This window comes from Arachis ipaensis, chromosome B01 (genome assembly GCF_000816755.2).
Source record: "Arachis ipaensis cultivar K30076 chromosome B01, Araip1.1, whole genome shotgun sequence".
Classification (NCBI taxonomy): Eukaryota; Viridiplantae; Streptophyta; class Magnoliopsida; order Fabales; family Fabaceae; genus Arachis; species Arachis ipaensis.
The window spans coordinates 26,967,143-26,986,318 of NC_029785.2; the positions used below are offsets into that span (position 1 = coordinate 26,967,143).

A 19,176-nucleotide genomic window follows, 5' to 3' on the forward strand; every position below is an offset into this window, starting at 1 on the left:
TTATCCCAGCGTCACCGATTCCGACCTCGACGTCATTGTCAATGGTTTCATATGCTTGAGGGTCCTCAATTTGCATAATTGTAAAAGGTGAACTCTTTTTTCCTTTGTTCCATGTTGTTTTTGTTTGTTTTGTGAGAAAACCGTTGAAATTGACCTTTGGGATGTTGCTTTTCTTCTGATGGGGAGTGAAAATTTCAATGAGATTCACATGGAATGTTTTTGACCTTTTCAGTTGGTGAAGGCTGCAAGGGGTATTGCCGATCCGAATATGGGGTTTGCTTGCCAGTTGTTGCAGTGCCAGAAGAGGGTGCATGCAGTTCTTCTTAGTCCTACCTCTTAGTCCTGCAAGGGAAGCTCATGAACCTGCTAACTTCTGGGAAGTATTCTTCAGGTTCTTGCCTTTGATGGATAAATCTTATAGTAAAATAGAAAGTTTCAAATCAAGTGCTAAGGTTCAGCCTGGTGAGAAGAAAGTGGGCTCCTATGATGTCGATTATGAAGTTTTCCAAAAAGCTATTGTTAGAGGTTTTGTGCCACCATTTCCATCATCAGAGAATGAACATGAAACCCATCTTCCTGCAAGAGAGAGTAGTTGGAGTGCCTTAAGGCGTAAAGTTTCCTCTTCTCATATGAAGGAGATTGTCAAAGCCCCTAAGTCATCCCTTCCAAGGGTTTATTCCGATTCCATGTTGTGTATTCATTCAACAAAAACTTCATCTCCATCCTCATCATCTATATCATCATCTTCACCCTCGTATATCTCTCCAGATTCTGTTTCTTCGCCCTCATATATCTCACCTTGGAAGGAGGGTGAGAAGAGAGAGAGACTAATGGGAGTAAAGGAGTGAGAAATGGAAGAAGACGCGAAAAGAGAGGAAGGAGGAGGTCGTCGGTATTGATGGTGGCTGACGGAGGCACGGCTGTGCAGCGGTGATGGAGGCAGGGCTGAGGAAGAAGAATGGAAGGGAAGAAGGATGAAGGAAGAAGAAAAGGGTAGAGAAATTTGAAAGAATGGGAGAGGATACAAAACGGCATCGTTTTCGTCTCCAGGGACTTATATGTCCTATTACGAAATGCTCCATGCCACCTGGCCTCCGTTACGTGCCACCTCAGCGCCACCTCTGCCAGCTTAACCTTCTCCGTCCAGTGCAAACAGCTGAATTCAACGGAAGGACATAAATGTCCACATTTTTCAGGGGTCAGGGGCTTTAATTTATTTTCCATTGCTTGAAGACGAAAATGTCCGCGAAAAAAAAAGGTCAGGGACGAAAATGTCCTTTACTCTAAATTCTATTACAGATGAGAATGATCTAATTGAGCTATTGGGCTCAATTTTACCCTTTACATTATATTCTCCTTAACGACAATCTTCTTCAAAGATGTGAAAAGAATATACAATAATTCTATTGTTTTAATCAAAATAAATCCTAATTATTGTACAAGTAAAAGTTAATCTACTTCGTTAAAAACTATATAAATATTCCACTAGAATCCCATTGCTTAAAGTGAATTTCTTCAGCAAAAACCCAATATAATTGTTGTCTTTCAATTGCTAAATCTAATTGTGCTTAGTAGATAGCATCCAAATATTGATAAAATTCATTGGATTTCTCCTGACTATCCAATTTCAAAGAAGACCTAATATAGAACAGGAGAGCATCAACTCTTCTTTTCCACCAATTTAACAAAGTTTTTGGTTGGGATTGATGTTTCCATTAAACACCAGCAACCACCCTCCACACCACACCTCAACCACATTCTGATCATATTTATGCCTAAAACTACCACATCTTCCTGTTTCTTCACAGTTTGAGTATCCTCTTTAGAATACCAAGGGAAGGCAGATGCCATGAGTGGTGATGCCTTAGCCATAATCAGGAAGATGCGACGGAATAAATCTCTGCCTTTCATCAACGAGGCTCTCCGTGATTGATCACTTTCTCACTGCATTCATATACCAGCAAGGTGGCTTTGGTAGTGATCTATGCACCCCATTTACCTTTGGTGGTTCAAGCTTCAATAGACTTGAGTCCTCCACCTTTTCCTTTGCGACCGTCGTCCCAAGCGCTGTTGTTGGTTATGCTTCACTCGCCACTATTGCTCGAAGTTGTTCTACCGCTGTGGATGTCACGTTCTTCCTCAACTACTTTGGTTCTTGCATCTAGGTTGGTTGGTTTCAGATTTGGACGCTTCAAATGTATATCTAGATTTTCTGTTTCTTGATTTGTTAAATTATTGTTATTTGAAAATTCAATTCTGATTGGATTTGAATTTTCAGATTTGTTTCTTTCTCTTCCTCATTCATTTCACACAGCCTTGCACTAAACTTAGTTTTTAACATAAATTTTGGATTTTTACAGAAAATCTCTCTAGAATATGAATCTTTAAGCCGGTAACGAAAACACAGAAGTAATAATTCAGGATCTATTATCTTAATACTTTCTACATAAACCATCAAATTATCATAATATCCTGAAATTATTCTATATTTTTTTCGAATTGAATTTAGCAGGACATCATTGAAATTGAAAATGGTGGTTAATAAAAATACTATTGAAAGAGGAAGAATATAAAATAGTAAAAAATTAATGAGATAAGAGAAAAATATGAAGAGAACTAATAAAAAAGAAAGTATAAATAACCAATTCTATATGCGTCCAATTGATTAACTTAGTAGCTAACTTTTCAAAAACCTGATTTTAAAATTTCAAAAAATTAGGCTTGCACTCAAAAAACATGCGTCCTTCCATTCCAATTCCTCATGTCGCGACCTCCCTGACGATCAATGCATATGATGAATAAGAAATTAATAACAATGCATATGATGAGCAAGAAAGTAAATAATAATGCATATGCCATGCCCAAAAAATAATACATTTTATCAAACACTTAGAAGGCATAAAAGAAAAAGCATATTAAATTGCAAAGATTATAAAATCTAACAACTACCAATTGCAAGAAATTAATAACTAACAACTCAATCAAACAATAAGAAACATGAAAACATAAATTGTATTATGGAAACCAAAACTACAATGAGTTCATAAACATAAAAGTGACAAAAGAAAGAAAATGGAAAATAAAACTAAAAGAGCAAAGATGTAAGAACAATAAATTGCAGGGAAACTAAACCAAAGCAACAATTAAAATTTAAACCTAAGAGAAATCTATCCTAAATCTACCCTAATTCTAGAGAGAAAAGAGAGTTTCTCTTTCTAGAATATGACCTAAAGTATGTTTCTATCTAAACCTAATTGCTCTCCTTTGTTCCTTCTTGAATTTGGCCTCAAATACTTCAGAAATGAGTTGGATTTGGGTCTCAATGAGCTCAGAAATCGCCCCCGCGTATTTCTTTAAGTTGGTTACGTGCTACTTGTCACACGTACGCGTGGGTCACGCGTACGCGTAGCCTTGAATCCACCAAATCCTTATTTTTTTTCATGAATTCTCCATCTTGCATGCTTTTTCTTCACTTCTTTGATCCAATCCTTGCCTCTTAAACCTGAGATCACTAACAAACACATCAAGGTATCGAGTAGAATCAAAGTAAATTAAATTTAGCAAATTAAGGGCCTAAAAAGCATGTTTTCACTCTTAAGCACAAATTTAAGAGAAAATCATAAAAGCATGCTATTTCATTGAATAAATGCAAGAGAAGTCAATAAAATCCACCCAATTAAAACAATATGAATACCATGAAATGTGGATTCATCACTCCCCCTCCAACTCCTCTCGCCACGCCCTCTCCCTCTAACTCGTGTTACCACGCCGTTGAACCCTCCCTATCGAATGCTCTCGACGTGCGACGTCGTGCCCTTCCACTTCAACACCTCTCGCCATAATGCCATGCCATCCCCCTCTAACTCCCATCGTCGTGCCCTACGCATGCAATTTTTCTCACCGTAATGCCACGCCCTCTACGTGCAACTCATCTTGCCGCGACGCCTTCCAATCCTTTGACGTGTCCCCTCCCCTATCCACATCTATTATTATTATTATTAGGATGATTTTTTAATCATTTTGGATGTTTTCTTTTCCTAAATTTTGGATATGTCTTTTTTATAGGTCTTGGATGTTTTTTTTATGTTTTGAATGTTTGTTCTTTTTAGGTTTTGGATGAGTTTTTTTAATAATTTTAGTTGTTACTTTTTTTAGTTTTTAAATGTTTCTTTTCTCATGTTTTGGATGTTTTATTTTATTATCCGATACCTCTAAAATTTAAACATCCAAAATTCATATATAAGAAACATCTGAAATAATGTCTTCTTTTTTAATAGTTTTCTTTTTTTATTTTTTATTATACATTCTCATAAAAAAAATATCTACTGACGCCAAACGATGGACAATGATGGGTGGCACAGTGCAACGCCGCAGTTATGGCATGACATGGCGGCTGAGATAGTTGAAGATGATAATAAACAACGCGGCTAAAGGACGTGGGAAAAAAGATATAGGATTTTGTGATTTTTTTTAACGGTAAGTGAGAGTAAAAGTGAGATTAGGATTACTCTTAATTTTGATTTAAGATTGTGATTTTTTTGTTTTTTAAACTTCTTTTATAGTCTATATATTAATTGGCTATAGTTGGCTGGTATTCTAATTAATTATTTAACAAAGTTGTTAATCAAATTAGGGAGAATTAGAAAAGAATTAATTTAATAAAAAGAGAAATTATGAACCAAAAAAATAATACGAATACTAATTTCTTGTCTGATTGATCCAATTACTAATATTCTATTTCTATTTCTAGTATATTTTGCTACCAACGAGAATTACTTGAATTATTGAATTCACTTTTACTCCTTCAATTTCATCTTAAAGTAAAGATTTAGGAAACAAGAGCATACTCATTAATTATACACACTTTAAATCCTTACAAATATTTTATAGATCAAATATTCTCTACGTACAAGTTATTTACACAAATAAGTCCAAACAAGTTTTTTTAACCTAATTCACCTCACGCGCCACTATCTAACAATTTTTCAATTAATGCGTGAATATATAACTGCCTTTTTTGAAAGGATTTTGTTTTCTTTGAATTTTCTCAACGTTTTCGATCTATGTTCTCTTCTATCTCTGCGCTCTTTGCGTTTCTCTTCCTTTGTTCTCTGCGTTCTCTTTCTTCCTTTTTTTGCGATTTTTTTTATTCTCTATGTTTTTGAAATCAAGCTTTGAAATCAGTTTTGAACAGTTATCTCGTTCTTGAAGATAATGAATAATTCAACTTTTGAAGATTGTCAATTAAACCAGAGCGAAGTGGATTATTGTTTTGAATCTAATCAAGTGGCCGAGATGTGATTCGATTCTAGTTAATATTTTCGTTAGTAGTTTATGATTTTGTAGGTGAATAATGTTTTTGTTTGTAAAAATTGGTTGTTCATCGTTGATGATTTGAATTGAATGCAATATAGGAGTTTTGATAAATTTGTTACATTCTCATTCGGTGTATATCAGAATTCTTTTGGTGTATTGTGGAAAAGTTTTTAGTGTATTTATAGGTTCAGACTTTTCAATTGGACGAGGGTGAATTGTATTATTGTTTTAAATCAAATCAAGTAGTAAGGTATGATTTGAATCATCTAGTTTCTATTTGTGAAAATGTCTATGTATAGTTGATGGTTTGAATTTGAATGTAATGTACGAGTTTTGAATCTGATTTTATTATTTTTGATGATGAGTTTCGGTGTATGTTATCCTTTAATATGGTGTATTGTGGACTATTTTTGGTGTATTTTACAGTTTCTAGCTGATGTTGATGAGCAACTTGTTCCAAAGATTAGGATTACTTTTAACACGCTTGAAGAAACTGCAAAATTCTACAAAGATTATTCGAAAGTTGCAGGTTTTTCTACAAAAATTCGGAGCACAAATAAGAAGGAAAATGAAATTAAGAACCAATTGATTACATGTAGTAGAGAGGGGAAATGGAAATCAAACATATCTCCAACTGAGAAGACAAATCTCTCAACTGGATTAAATTGTCCTACAAGACGTTGGTGTTTGGATCATTTCGAAGGTTGTGTTGCATCATTCACATCCGTGCTGTGTAAATCAAGCAGAGATGTTTAAACAGCACAGGGAATTAAGCATGTCCGTACAATGTACAATAGAGAATAACGAGGAAGTCGGAATCAGACCAAGCAAAACATACCAATCATTTGTTGCAATAGGGGGTCATCATGAATTAAGTTTTATTAAAAAAGATATGAGAAATTACATCACGAGAGAAATACGGAATGTTTCAGAATTAGAGAATGCAAAAGAATTTGGGAAATACTTTTTAAGAATGAAAGAGAAGAATTAGAATTTCTTTTTCGAGCTTGAACTTAAGGTTGATTAGTCAATTAAGATTGTTTTTTGGGCCAACGCAAGAAGTAAGGCTGCTTGTGAGTATTTTGGAGATGTTATTTCATTCGATACCACTTACAATACAAATAGGTAACATGCTGTTCTGGTTTATGTGTATTTTGAAACACTTTCGGTGTATATAGATAGTTTTTTGGTGTATACGCATTTTTACATAATTTTTCGCAGAAAATTACATTTTTCAACTCGGAAATTTCTACTGAATTCAAATCTCACCTCTAAATTTTAAAATGAAGACTTCTAAATTTTTTACCTATTTTCGGGCAATTTATTTATTATTATTTTACGTTAATTATTTCTGATTTTTACATTCTCCCCACCAAATTAGAAAATTTGTCCCCAAAATTTAATAATTACCTGAGAATAACTCCAGATAATCCTTTTGCATGTCTGACTCTAACTCCAAAATGTTCTCTTCCACTCCAGCTCTCTTCCAAGCTATCTTGACCAACAAAACTTCCTTTCCACGCAGCTTCTTCACACTAGTGTCATCAATCTGCACTAGTGTGACTTGAAACGTCAGGTTCTCCTTCAACTCAGCCGACTAGGGCTCTAACACATGAGCTGCATCCGATGTGTACTTTCAGAGTTGTGACACATGAAACACGTTATGCAGGTTAAACAAACGCAGCGGTAAAGCCACTTGATATGCCACCGGCCCGACTCGTCTCAAGATCTCAAAAGGTCCAATGAACCTCGGATTCAACTTCTTTGTTTTGATAGCCCTTCCAATTCCCATTTTTGGAGTAAACCTTAGAAATACATGCTCACCCACTTTAAATTCCAACTGTTTCTTTCTCTGATCCACATAACTCTTCTGTCGGCTCTGTGCAATTAAGATTCTGGCCTTAATCTGTTTGATATTCTCAGTGGTCTCTGCTATCAAATCCAGCCCCAACAGACTTGCTTCACCGGCTTCATACTAACACAGTGGAGATTGGCACTTCCGTCCATACAAAGCCTCATACGGAGTCATTCCAATACTCGCATGAAAGCTATTATTGTATGAAAACTCCACTAATGGCATGTAACGGTCCCAACTTCCCGGTTGATCCAAAACACACGCCTTTAGTATCCTCCAAGTCTGAATAGTTCTTTTCGACTGTCCATCTATTTGCAGATGATACGTTGTGCTGAGACATAGTTTCGTACCAAAAGCTCTTTGAAAAACTCCCCAAAACCTTGTTGTAAATTGGGAATCACGGTCCAACATTATGCTCGATGGCACCCCGTGCAATCTAACCACCTCTTTAATATACAACCTCGCCAACTCCTCCAATGAGTAGTTCATCCGTATCGGTAGAAAGTGAGCGGACTTAATTAATCGATCCACGATCACCCAAACCGCATCAAAACCGGCTCTCGTCCTTGGTAATCCCAATACGACGTCCATCGCAATTCCTTTCCACTTCCACTGAGGATTCTCAAGTGGCTGTAGCATTCTTGATGGTCTCTAGTGCTCTATCTTCACCTTCTGACACGTCAGATACTTAGACACAAGTGTAGCTACATCACCCTTCATCTCAGGCCACAAAACATCTTCTTCAAATCGCGATACATCTTCATACTTCCTGGATGAATAGAGAATCTGCTGCTATGTGCCGCCTTCAAGATATCTTGTCGCAAAACTCCAATATTTGGCACGAAAATTCTACCCTCGTACCTCTATATTCTGTCTCCGTCCCATGAAACTCCCCATCATTTTCCTTTCTCAATTGCCAGCAACACCTTCTGTAACTCCTGATCGTCTCGTTGAGCTTCTAAAATTTCGGCCTTGAAGTCATTAGAGATCTACAGTTGGTTCAGGCATACACTCCCATTAAATTCTCTGACACTCAGTCTCAAATCCCCAAACTTGCTCACCAACTCCTCTTCCGTAATCATCACCCAAGCGACTGTCAACGACTTCCGACTCAATGCATCCACTACAACGTTTGCCTTCCTGGGGTGATAAATTAACTCAATGTCATAATCTTTCAGTAGCTCCATCCACCTCATTTGACACATATTGATATCCTTCTGATCAAAGATATACTTGAGACTCTTGTGATCAGAAAAGACTCTAAACCTCACTCCGTACAAGTAGTACCTCCAAATTTTTAACGCAAATACGACTGCCGCCAATTCCAAGTCATGAGTTAGGAATTCACCTCATGTGGTCTTAGCTGACGCGAAGCATAAGCTACCACATTCCGTTGTTGCATTAACACACAACCCAAGCCTTTCAACAATGCGTCACAGTAAATCTCAAATGGTTCGCCTGGTTCAAGTAGAATTAAAACTGGAGCTGAAGTCAACTTCTCTTTCAAAGTCTGAAAACTTTACTCACACTCGGACGCCCACACAAATGGTGTCTCTTTCCTTGTTAACTTAGTCATGGATAGTGCGATTTACGAAAATCCGTGAATGAATCTTCTGTAATATCTAGCTAACCCGAAGAAGCTTCTAATCTCAGTCACTGACGTCGGTCTCTCCCATTTCATTACCACCTCAACCTTTGAAGGATCCACCGTTATCGATCCTTTACTTACCACGAGACCTACGAATTTCACCTCTTCCTTCTAGAACTCACACCTAGACAATTTCGCATACAATTTCCACTCCTTCAGGATTTGCAACGCAATCCTCAAGTGTTCTTCATGCTCTTCCGCCGTCTTTGAGTAAATCAAAATGTCGTCTATGAATACCATCACAAACTTATCCAAAACGGGACGAAATACTCTATTCATGTAATCAATGAACACAACAAGTGCATTCGTCAACCCAAAGGACATCACCGTGTATTCATAGTGACCATAACGTGTTCTAAACGCAATTTTCGGAATATCATCCTCCTTCACCTTAATCTGATAGTAACCGGATCTTAAAACAATCTTTGAAAACACCCTAGATCCTTGCAACTGATCCATTAAGTCATCGATTCTAGGCAACGGGTACTTGTTCTTCACAATCACTTTGTTCAACTGTCGTTCATCCATGCAGAGTCACATTCCTCCATCTTTCATTTTCACCAATAAAACTGGTACTCTCTATGGAGATACACTCGGGCGAATAAACCTCTTGCTCAGAAACTCTTCTAACTGAGTTTTAAGTTCTTCCAGCTCTATCGGAGCCATTCTTTATGGCACAATCGAGACTGGTCCGGCTCCCGACACCAAGTCTATCGCAAATTTAATTTTCCTTTAAGGTAAAAATTCGGGAATATCTTCAGGAAACACTTTAGGAAAATCTCTAACTACCGGAATTCGATCTAACTTCTGTTCATCACCTAACGCATTCGCAGCCAAAAGTATATAACCCTGACACTCTTTTTCACTATAATTCACCAACACAGAGTTTAGGTAATAACACTCAGCTACCACTGCTCCTCTTTCTCCTTCTGGCATAAACTGAATCGATCACTCAAAGCAATCCAACAATACCCAATTCTTTGACAACCAACCAAACCCTAAAATCATTTCCAACCCAACCATTGGCAAACAGATTAAATCATGAACAAATTTTCTATCCCCAATCTTGAAAGATATTTGCCTACAACCTGATCTAGTCACAACCGTCTGATACGGGGTATGCACATACAAATCGAAAGCTAATTCTGATATTTTCAATCCTAGTTCCTCAACCTTATCAAATGTAATGAATGAATGCGAAGCTCCAGTATCATACAATGCAACCAATGTCTTATCACCAAATAAACCTTTACCTCTCATCAAAGGATCTGCCTTAGCAGCATCACTGGCGTTCATAGCAAACACTCGTCTTTGGGGTTGATTCTGACCCGCATTCGGATTCCTCCTACGAGGGCAATCCCTTGACATGTGTCCAGAAAATCCACATAGAAAACAACCACCTCTTCCTCTCGTCGGGTGGTATTGATCATAAGTAGGTCTCCTAATGCATCCTTGACCTTGAGGGTGTTGAGGTACATGTCCAACCCTCTTAAAGTTCTGACCTCTCGGCTGAAAGTACTTTCCTTGGCCTCTGTTATTATTTCCTCCTTGGGTATCCTTTGCTAACCTTCTTTGTATAATCCTCCACAACCCTTGCCTTGTTCACAAGCTCGGAAAATATCCGAATCTCCAAAGAAGTCACAGCAGTCATGATGTTTCCCTCAAACCACCTTGGTACTTTATGCATTTCCAACTCTCATAGGACTCTGGGGTATCCTGAAACACCCTAGAGAACCTACACAGTTCCTCAAATCTACTAGTGTACTTGGCCACGGACAATGAGCCTTGCTTCAACTTCATAAGCTCTAGCTCCCTAGCTTCTCTTACTGATTCTGAGAAATACTTCTTGTAGAAGGCCGTCTGAAATACGTTCCAAGGACTGTTGGCGTTCTAAAGTTGTAGTAATCGGCATTCTCCTTGCCACCAATGTTAAGCCTCTCCTAAAAGTTAGTACGCCGCAAACTCCACAAACTGATTGTTCGGAATATGCTGGGCCTGTAGAGCACGCTCCATGGCTTGGAACCAATTGTCTACTTCAGCAGGGTTGGTCGACCCTCTGAAAGTTGGTGGATGAACCTTTAGAAATGAAGCCAAGGTCATCGGAGCACCTCCCAAGTTGTTACCGTCTCCTTTTCCATTCCCATGCATTTCCATTTCTATTTTCATTTCCAGTCGGTTGACCCATCCTCTTCACGGCTTGCATAGTTGCAGCAGCATTTGCTTTCATGGTATTCGCTAGGTTGGCCTCTCCACTCCGTCACCATCTCGCAACTCACCGAGGTGGGTTACGACCTGCATCTGAAAAATAACAACATATAATATGAGAACCGGAGGTTCTCAGTATGATAATAGTGCCCAGTAATGTAAGATATAAGGTTTCGGGATGCCAAAGACAATCCTAGAACTTCACATCAAGCATGGATTCAAACTTATAAAACAATTTAATAAAGTCCTTAAACAGGTCATCTAACTTAGGGAATTTCTGAACTAATAGTAACACCGCTGTCCCACAGCCTTCGCCTTCCTAACCTCCATACGATCCTATCGCCACCGCCTACTGAGCCTCTTCAATCCCAGTAGAAGACATAATTATATGCAAACAAGTAATACACAAGTAGTGTTCATGTATAGCAAGTAAATCAGGAAGCAACTAAGCATGTTATACATTAGGCATAGGATGCAAGTAAACAAAGCAAACAACCATATAAATAATGCACATGATGAATGCCTGTCCTATTAGCTGCGATATCACATTGTCGGTTCAACTGCCAACCCGAAATATTTCCATGGGAATGTCGCCTTTCGATCATGAATATAAATGGGTACCCCCAAGGATATTGTGCCCGGCACACGGTCCAAGGGATATAGTATCCAGCACACTCTTGTGATTCCGAAAGGATGTGAGCAGGATTCTCTACCACAGACCTCACAGCTCAGCGTAAGCGGGACTAACGCCTACCCTTATGCCTACATCTCAACGTAAGTGGGACTAAACCTAGCCCTTATGCCTACATCTCAGCATAAGCAGGACTAAACCCGGCCCTTACGCTTATCGTACAACAACTCATCGATATCAACATAAAACAGTATTCAATACGTTTATCATTCATCTCTGAGTTCCAGACTCGTCATAACCATCATTAGTCCTTAATTCACAAGTTATCATCAACTCTCAAGTTCTCAAGGTCATCACCAATATAGCACTTTAGCCGTTCACCCACAACTTCAAAAACCTAAATCTCTGTCTTCTAAACTCATACAGAAATACACCAATTTAATTCACTAACACATCTCTATTAGCCTTAGGGCTTAATTACTAGTTAGTAATCTTAAATGGTAATTAAAGAAGTTTAGAAAGCTAGAGAACCCTTGAAAAGTGAAGAAAACCATTTTTTAGCAAAACAAGGGTCTCGCGTACGCAAACCCCTATCCGCGCACGCATAAGTTGAAATTTGGACGTCCGCGTATGTGGCTCTCTGTTCGCGTAAGCGAGTGTCCCAACCCGAATGGAATTCTCACGTCGCGTGTTAAATTTTTGCATATCATGCCTTGAAAATACATGCTCACACATGCATGTTAGTGCCCGCGTACGCAAGATACCCCAGACAGAGGAGAATGCTCGCGTCGCGTGCATAGGTTCGCGTACGCATGCTGTATCAGACTTAGAAAATTTTTAAAGCTGCAGAATTTCAGATTTTTGCACCGAACTCCAAACGCGCATAACTTTCTCGTTTTAAAACATTTTCCATTCGTTCTTCGAACGCCTTAAAGCTCTCGAACCCAACTATCAGAAAAATCTAGTTTCATAAAAATGGGAGTCCAGAGGCCAAATTATGCCTCACCAAAGTTCGTTAAAAATAAGGTTTTACACAAAATCATCAAAGTTCTCTACTTCTAAATTTCAAAGCCAAATCAAATCAAAACCTACTCAATTTTATCACAAAATACTACTACACACTACACTTTACTATTCTATTGTACTTCAATCACTTCAACACCTATTTCACTCAATTTTCTCACCATAATCCAACACAATCAATAATTCCAAATCAATATTTCAATATCAACAATTTGCACAATTCAATCTCTCATATACATCCTTCATCAATATACGATATCATCACATCACTACCATAATATCACAATATCATATCACAATTATCATCCTCACATCCAACCACATGCAACTCATACAACCTCATCATAATTTACATATCACATACATAATCCAATCATCTATTTATTCAATTCAATTCTATCTTAAGGTCAACTAGTTTAAATGTCACGAAACATCGCATATTATATAGAGAAAACCGAAACCATACCATTGCTGATTCTCAATATGCACAAAACACCAAAATCAACAACTAAGTTCAATGAGCTTTGCCACCAAGTCAATCAACAAGCAACTTCAATTCACCAACACCACTTCTCAAGTCACTAAATATCAAGCTATACATACCAATACCACTAACATCAATACCTAGAATTCACAATATACCAAACCACAAGGGTTTTTGAAAAACTTTACCTTAATCATAGAAATTGGGGATGGAACTCAATGATTTCTCACTATTGATTGGCACCTAAATAACCAAATCACAAAAATTTACTCAAAAACCAAACCTTAAATTTGAAATTCACATAGGGCAGAGAAAGGGAGTATGAAACTCAAAAACTTACCAACAAAAGTTAGTTAGAAATGACGGATTCGGCGAGAGTTTCACGTAGCCGCAAATGAGATGCGAATCGGAGCACCGTAACTCGAGCTATGAATGAAAGTGAGAAAGTGAATAGTAGTGTTGCAATGGAGGTTTCTCTCTTCTCACTTCAACTGCTAGGGTTGGGATTATGTGGGTTATGAGGCTGAAAAAGGTTCATTTAAGAGCTTATGTATGTTGGGTTTGGGTCCAATTTGGGTCCGGTCCAACCCGTTAGCATTTTTGGCCCATTTGACTCAACTTTGGGTCAAACCTTTAGAATTAGCGTCCGGTTTTCAACTTTAATTATTTTTCTAAGTTTTACTACAATTTTTATTATTCTCACGTAGTACCGGACAGACTTAAGCCGGTATTGCTGGCTAATTTACCGGTATGCATTTTTACACAATTTTCTGCAGAAAATTACATTTTCCAATTCAAAAATTTTTACTGAATTTAAATCTCACCTCTAAATTTTGAAATTAAGACTTCTAAATTTTTGAACTATTTTCGGACAATTTATTTGTTATTTTACGTTAATTATTTCTGGTTCTTACAAAAGACAAGATACATTCATAAGAAACTCATCTATGCTGACAACAAAATATGTGTAATAAGGTATATAATCATAAATTAACCCATGCTTGTCTACAAGTGTAAATTTAATATTTATTTTATTTATTAAAAAAATAATTATGCTAATATAGAGCTAAATTTAGAAAAATTCAGAAATTGAATTTAGTTAAAAAGTAACATTGAGGAATACTACAAGAAATAAGGAGTTTAGCCACGAAAAAAATCGTGGCAAAAAATCGTGGCTAAACTCTAAGATAACCGTAACAACCATACATTGGCCACGAAAGAATATTTGTGGCTAATCGAGGGGTTGCATTTCAATTTGCCACGATTTTAGCGTTATTAGCCACAGTTTTAAACATCGTGGAGACCTTCAAAGAGCCCCAATTTGTATATCATTATCCACGTATAATGCCGTGGCTAAATAATTTGTGCAGGCCGAATTTTTCAGCCACAATTTTTTTGTGGCTAATGTTGGATTATTTAATCACACTATTTTCGTGGCTAACTCACTCTATTTTTCACATACAATCCGTGGCTAATTTATGCTAATTTGCTCTAATTGAACAATTTTATTAAATTAAAATTATATTTATATATATAACATTAATAACAAAAATTAAACTTTTTAAATATATAATATCTAACATTTTTTTATAATAATAATAATAATAATAATAATAATAATAATAATAATAATAATAATAATAATACAAGTCTAAACTTATATATAATAAGAAATAAAAAAAATTCATTTTATAAATCAAATTTATGGACAAAATAGTAACAATACATTTTCAGATTTTTAATTAAAAAAAAAGTCACTAACCCACGAAAGAGTTAAATAACTACTGCAATCGTGAGTAAATTAAATAACTGCTCCACTTATAAATATTTCTCACCTCACTGTTATCAATCTTTTTTCTGTATCTTGCTCTCTTTTGGTTCTGACATGCATTTATTAAGAAAGGGAGTTGATACAATTTTTATGCCAACTCCATTGCGTATCTATATTCTACCTTTTAAAAAATACAGGAATAGAAACACACGATAATAGAACTGGTCCAAATAATAGACGTCATGATAATATAAGTGGGTGATATTTTATATTTATGGTTTATTTTATTTTTGAGTACTCATTTCTAATTTTTAAAAGAAAATTTAAAAGACAAGTACTCTTTATCTTATTCCATTTTTACATCTAAAGTTTGTATTTTTTTTGTATAACTGTAGATCGAGTGTTCAATGTCTAAACAAGTTTTTTATATTATCCAGTTTCAAACAATATATAAAGGGAATATTACAATTTGATCTCCAACTTTTGAAGAAATCATCTCTCTTCAAATAACTCATTTCACAAAATAAATTTAATAGATAAAATAGTAACAATAATTTTTTTAATATTTTATCTTCATCATATAATATATAATATTTATTCAAAGAATCTTTCGTAATGAATAAATTTAAAGATATGTTATTGCACACTACTATGTATAAAATGCCTAATAACGAATAAGATTATGAATTTCATAATAAATAATTAAAATAGATAATTAACAAATAAAAAATTTAAAAATAGACAATACATTCATAATACTAATAATAGTAATTGTAATAAAGTTAATTATTTTATATTTTATATTTTTAATTAAAAATAACATTTAAATATAATTTTTTTAATATTTTAAAAAATTTATGACGTGATAATTGATAATGAATAAAAAAATTTATATTTTTTATGCAGTTATACAAATTATATTTAATTTATTTAAAAATAAAAGAGATTATATTTGTTATTTTAAGTTATATGTAAAAAAATTATTTATTTATTTACCTATAAATATATTCTATATTTATTAAAATTTATCAATTTTTTTATATTGTTTAATACGTATTATTAAAGTCTATGTTTATTAAAGTCGATTAATACTTTTATTTATATATTAATATGTATCTATAACAATATATAAAGTCAATGCCAATGAGTTATAGCTTAAATGGCATAGACCTATTCTCTTGTGAGAAAGCTAAAGAAGTATGGAACATAAGCCCTTACCATGGAATTACTGCTGGTGAAGAGGAAAATCTGTTCTTCAAGTGTTGGGAGGCGAAGAAGAAGCACTTAATTCTTAACCCAACTGAAGAGCAAGACCTAGCCTCATTAGGGATTTACTGCTGGTGTATTTGGCGGTCTCGCAATGACCACGTCTTCGGACAGGGTGCCAAGACTCCCCAAGAAGTGGATGGCCTCGCGAGAAGGATGATTAGCTGGGTCTCAACAGCTGCCAACGAACCCCAAATCTGAGTGGGTCTTCTTTTATCTTATCTCTCTGTATTGCAATTTTACGTTAATGCTCTATGTGTAATGAGCCTTAGAGAGGCTACTGTCTCTCTCTTCTTTTGTCTTTACTAAGTCACATTTGGACAGTTATTTCCTTTTTTTGCTGAAAGGAATAAAGTATCTAAGTTCTTTGGAAAAAAAAATGTTTATTTTTGTACTTAATAAAACACCTAATATAGTTTAACTTTAATTTTTAACTTTCAAGATACATGAAAGATAATTTAAAAGATACTTATTATATAGGAAGTTAAAAATATTCTAAATTTAAAAAATTATTTAATAACAAAATTAAGTTTGTTCAAAATCGTAGGGAGAATTAGAGAGAGAACGAGAAAGTTGAAACTTTTTAACTAATTACAAAGAATCACCACCATCAAAGCTATTAAATTTGAGTATATTAAGTGAGGTCGAAGAAGCAAACCATGACGATAAATCTAAATTTTTTTTGTCTCTTTTTATATAGTGTTTCAGTTTAAGTAACTTTTCTTTATGAATAATATTTAAATGATGAACAAAATAATAAGATTCGTATTAGACTATGAAAATTAATCTAATCCTTATAATATGATGTCATTATTTCAAAACATGTAAAATAAAATCATAAAGTATAATTTAATTGATGTGCACAATAAAATAAATATGAAACTTATAAAATAGCAGTCAAATGTGGATAGTAATGGTTGCCTTCCGTCCTAAGCTAAGGTACTATATTAAACTACGACTTAAATTTATAATAATTAGTTAAAAAACTTACAATTATAGTACTATTTTTTATTATTTTAGTTGAAAATAATTAGGATTACTAACATCAAATTTTGATAATTTGAAAAAATTTTAAATGCTTTATGTCTTAATTTTTTTAGTAAAATTTCAACAACTCATAAAAATTAACACAATAGATGGTTATAAATCAAAGTAATAAATAAGAGTAAACGTTGCGATAATGATATTTAGTGATAATTAATAACGATAAGATGATGAGAATGTGGAAGGAGAAAAAAAAATGAGAAAGGAGAACAATGTAATATAATAGTGGCGATAAGACAATAGCAGGTATGTATATAGAGAATAATATATAGTAAGAGAAAAAATAGTGTTTGATATAGTGAGTGAATATAATAAAAATATAAATTAATAATTCTGAAAAAAATAATAAAATTAAACATAATTTAAAAAAATAAATATTAAATTAAAAAAATATTTTTTATCAATTAGAATTATGCATGAAGATAAAGAGTGTTTTGAATATAAATTTTTATCTTTGTTTTAAATTAAATATTATTAAAAATAAATAAATAAACTTAATAACGTTTCTAAATAGTTAATTATAAATAATATTTCTAAATCTTTATTTTCATTTTGTTACACATAATAACGACATAATAAATTTATTTAATATCTTATTTAATTTAAATTTATAATTGGGTAAAGTATATTTTTTGTCCCTGAAGTTTAGTAAAATTTTAAATGCTTTATGTCTTAATTTTTTTAGTAAAAATTTTAAATGCTTTATGGTTATAAATCAAAGTAATAAATAAGAGTAAACGTTGCGATAATGATATTTAGTGATAATTAATAACGATAAGATGATGAGAATATGGAAGGAGAAAAAAAAATGAGAAAGGAGAACAATGTAATATAATAGTGGCGATAAGACAATAGCAAGTATGTATATAGAGAATAATATATAGTAAGAGAAAAAATAGTGTTTGATATAGTGAGTGAATATAATAAAAATATAAATTAATAATTCTGAAAAAAATAATAAAATTAAACATAATTTAAAAAAATAAATATTAAATTAAAAAAATATTTTTTATCAATTAGAATTATGCATGAAGATAAAGAGTGTTTTGAATATAAATTTTTATCTTTGTTTTAAATTAAATATTATTAAAAATAAATAAATAAACTTAATAACGTTTCTAAATAGTTAATTATAAATAATATTTCTAAATCTTTATTTTAGATTTAATTTTATAAATATATGTTAATATCAAAATATTTAAAAAATGATATTATACATTAATAAACTTATTTAAAAAATTAATTTATTCAAAATAGGATAGTAATGGCACGTTAATCTAAGCAGAAAGTACAGCTACAAAAATATTGTGTGGCAAAAGGTTAAATTTTAGCCACTGTAACAATATTTCGTGATAAATAGAAAATACACTTATTTATTTATATTACAATTTAGTGTTTGTAATTAAAATTTGGTGGTTAAACCCGTTTTTGTGGTAGTGGAACTCAATTGAACAAGTTGTGAATATTCCGAACAATGATGCGGTGACAGAGACATAAATGTGAATCAATATGTTATAATAAAGCAAGATGAGTTTTTTCATTATATTATTTGAAAAAAAAAAACTACGAATCACAGAGGAGAGGCAAGAGATTCCTCCCATCATCACTATTGATCGGTAGCCGTCAAAAAAATAAAAAGCTGAAAATGTGTCTTGTGCAAATGGAGCCATGTTTGTGGCGGAAAGTGCATAAAGAAAGTGACATGAAAATAACATCTCCATCGTGAAAGAGAAAGAAAGAATCCTCCTGCAAAGCCGGCCAGCCGGCCAGACGGCCAATCCCAAATATGATAGAAAATAACTTAGCATATGTCACTAAGAATATTCCTTATCCTAATGATGTAACAACATCGTAAAAATATACACAATTCTACTAAAATTAATTAATATCCTTATTCATATTTCATATATAATAAGAGCATCATACGGATAAA

The 19,176-nt window shown here is 34.0% G+C and overlaps 1 protein-coding gene across 1 annotated transcript; it reads right to left on the reverse strand.

Moving 5' to 3' along the window:
• LOC110265629 lies at positions 9,552 to 10,187 on the reverse strand. The gene is made up of 2 exons (XM_021108688.1): positions 9,840 to 10,187; positions 9,552 to 9,758 (listed from the first exon to the last, which is right to left on the reverse strand). The coding sequence occupies exons 1-2, from the start codon at positions 10,185 to 10,187 to the stop codon at positions 9,552 to 9,554; spliced, it is 555 nt and encodes a 184-aa protein (XP_020964347.1).

What these genes read in the sequence shown, in the direction of transcription:
- LOC110265629 (XM_021108688.1), bottom strand. Translation starts at nt 10,187, where the DNA reads ATGTCAAGGGATTGCCCTCGTAGGAGGAATCCGAATGCGGGTCAGAAT. An exon ending in ATTTAATCTGTTTGCCAATG is followed by an intron (nt 9,759 to 9,839) that starts GTTGGGTTGGAA and finishes TGATCGATTCAG; the next exon opens with TTTATGCCAGAAGGAGAAAG.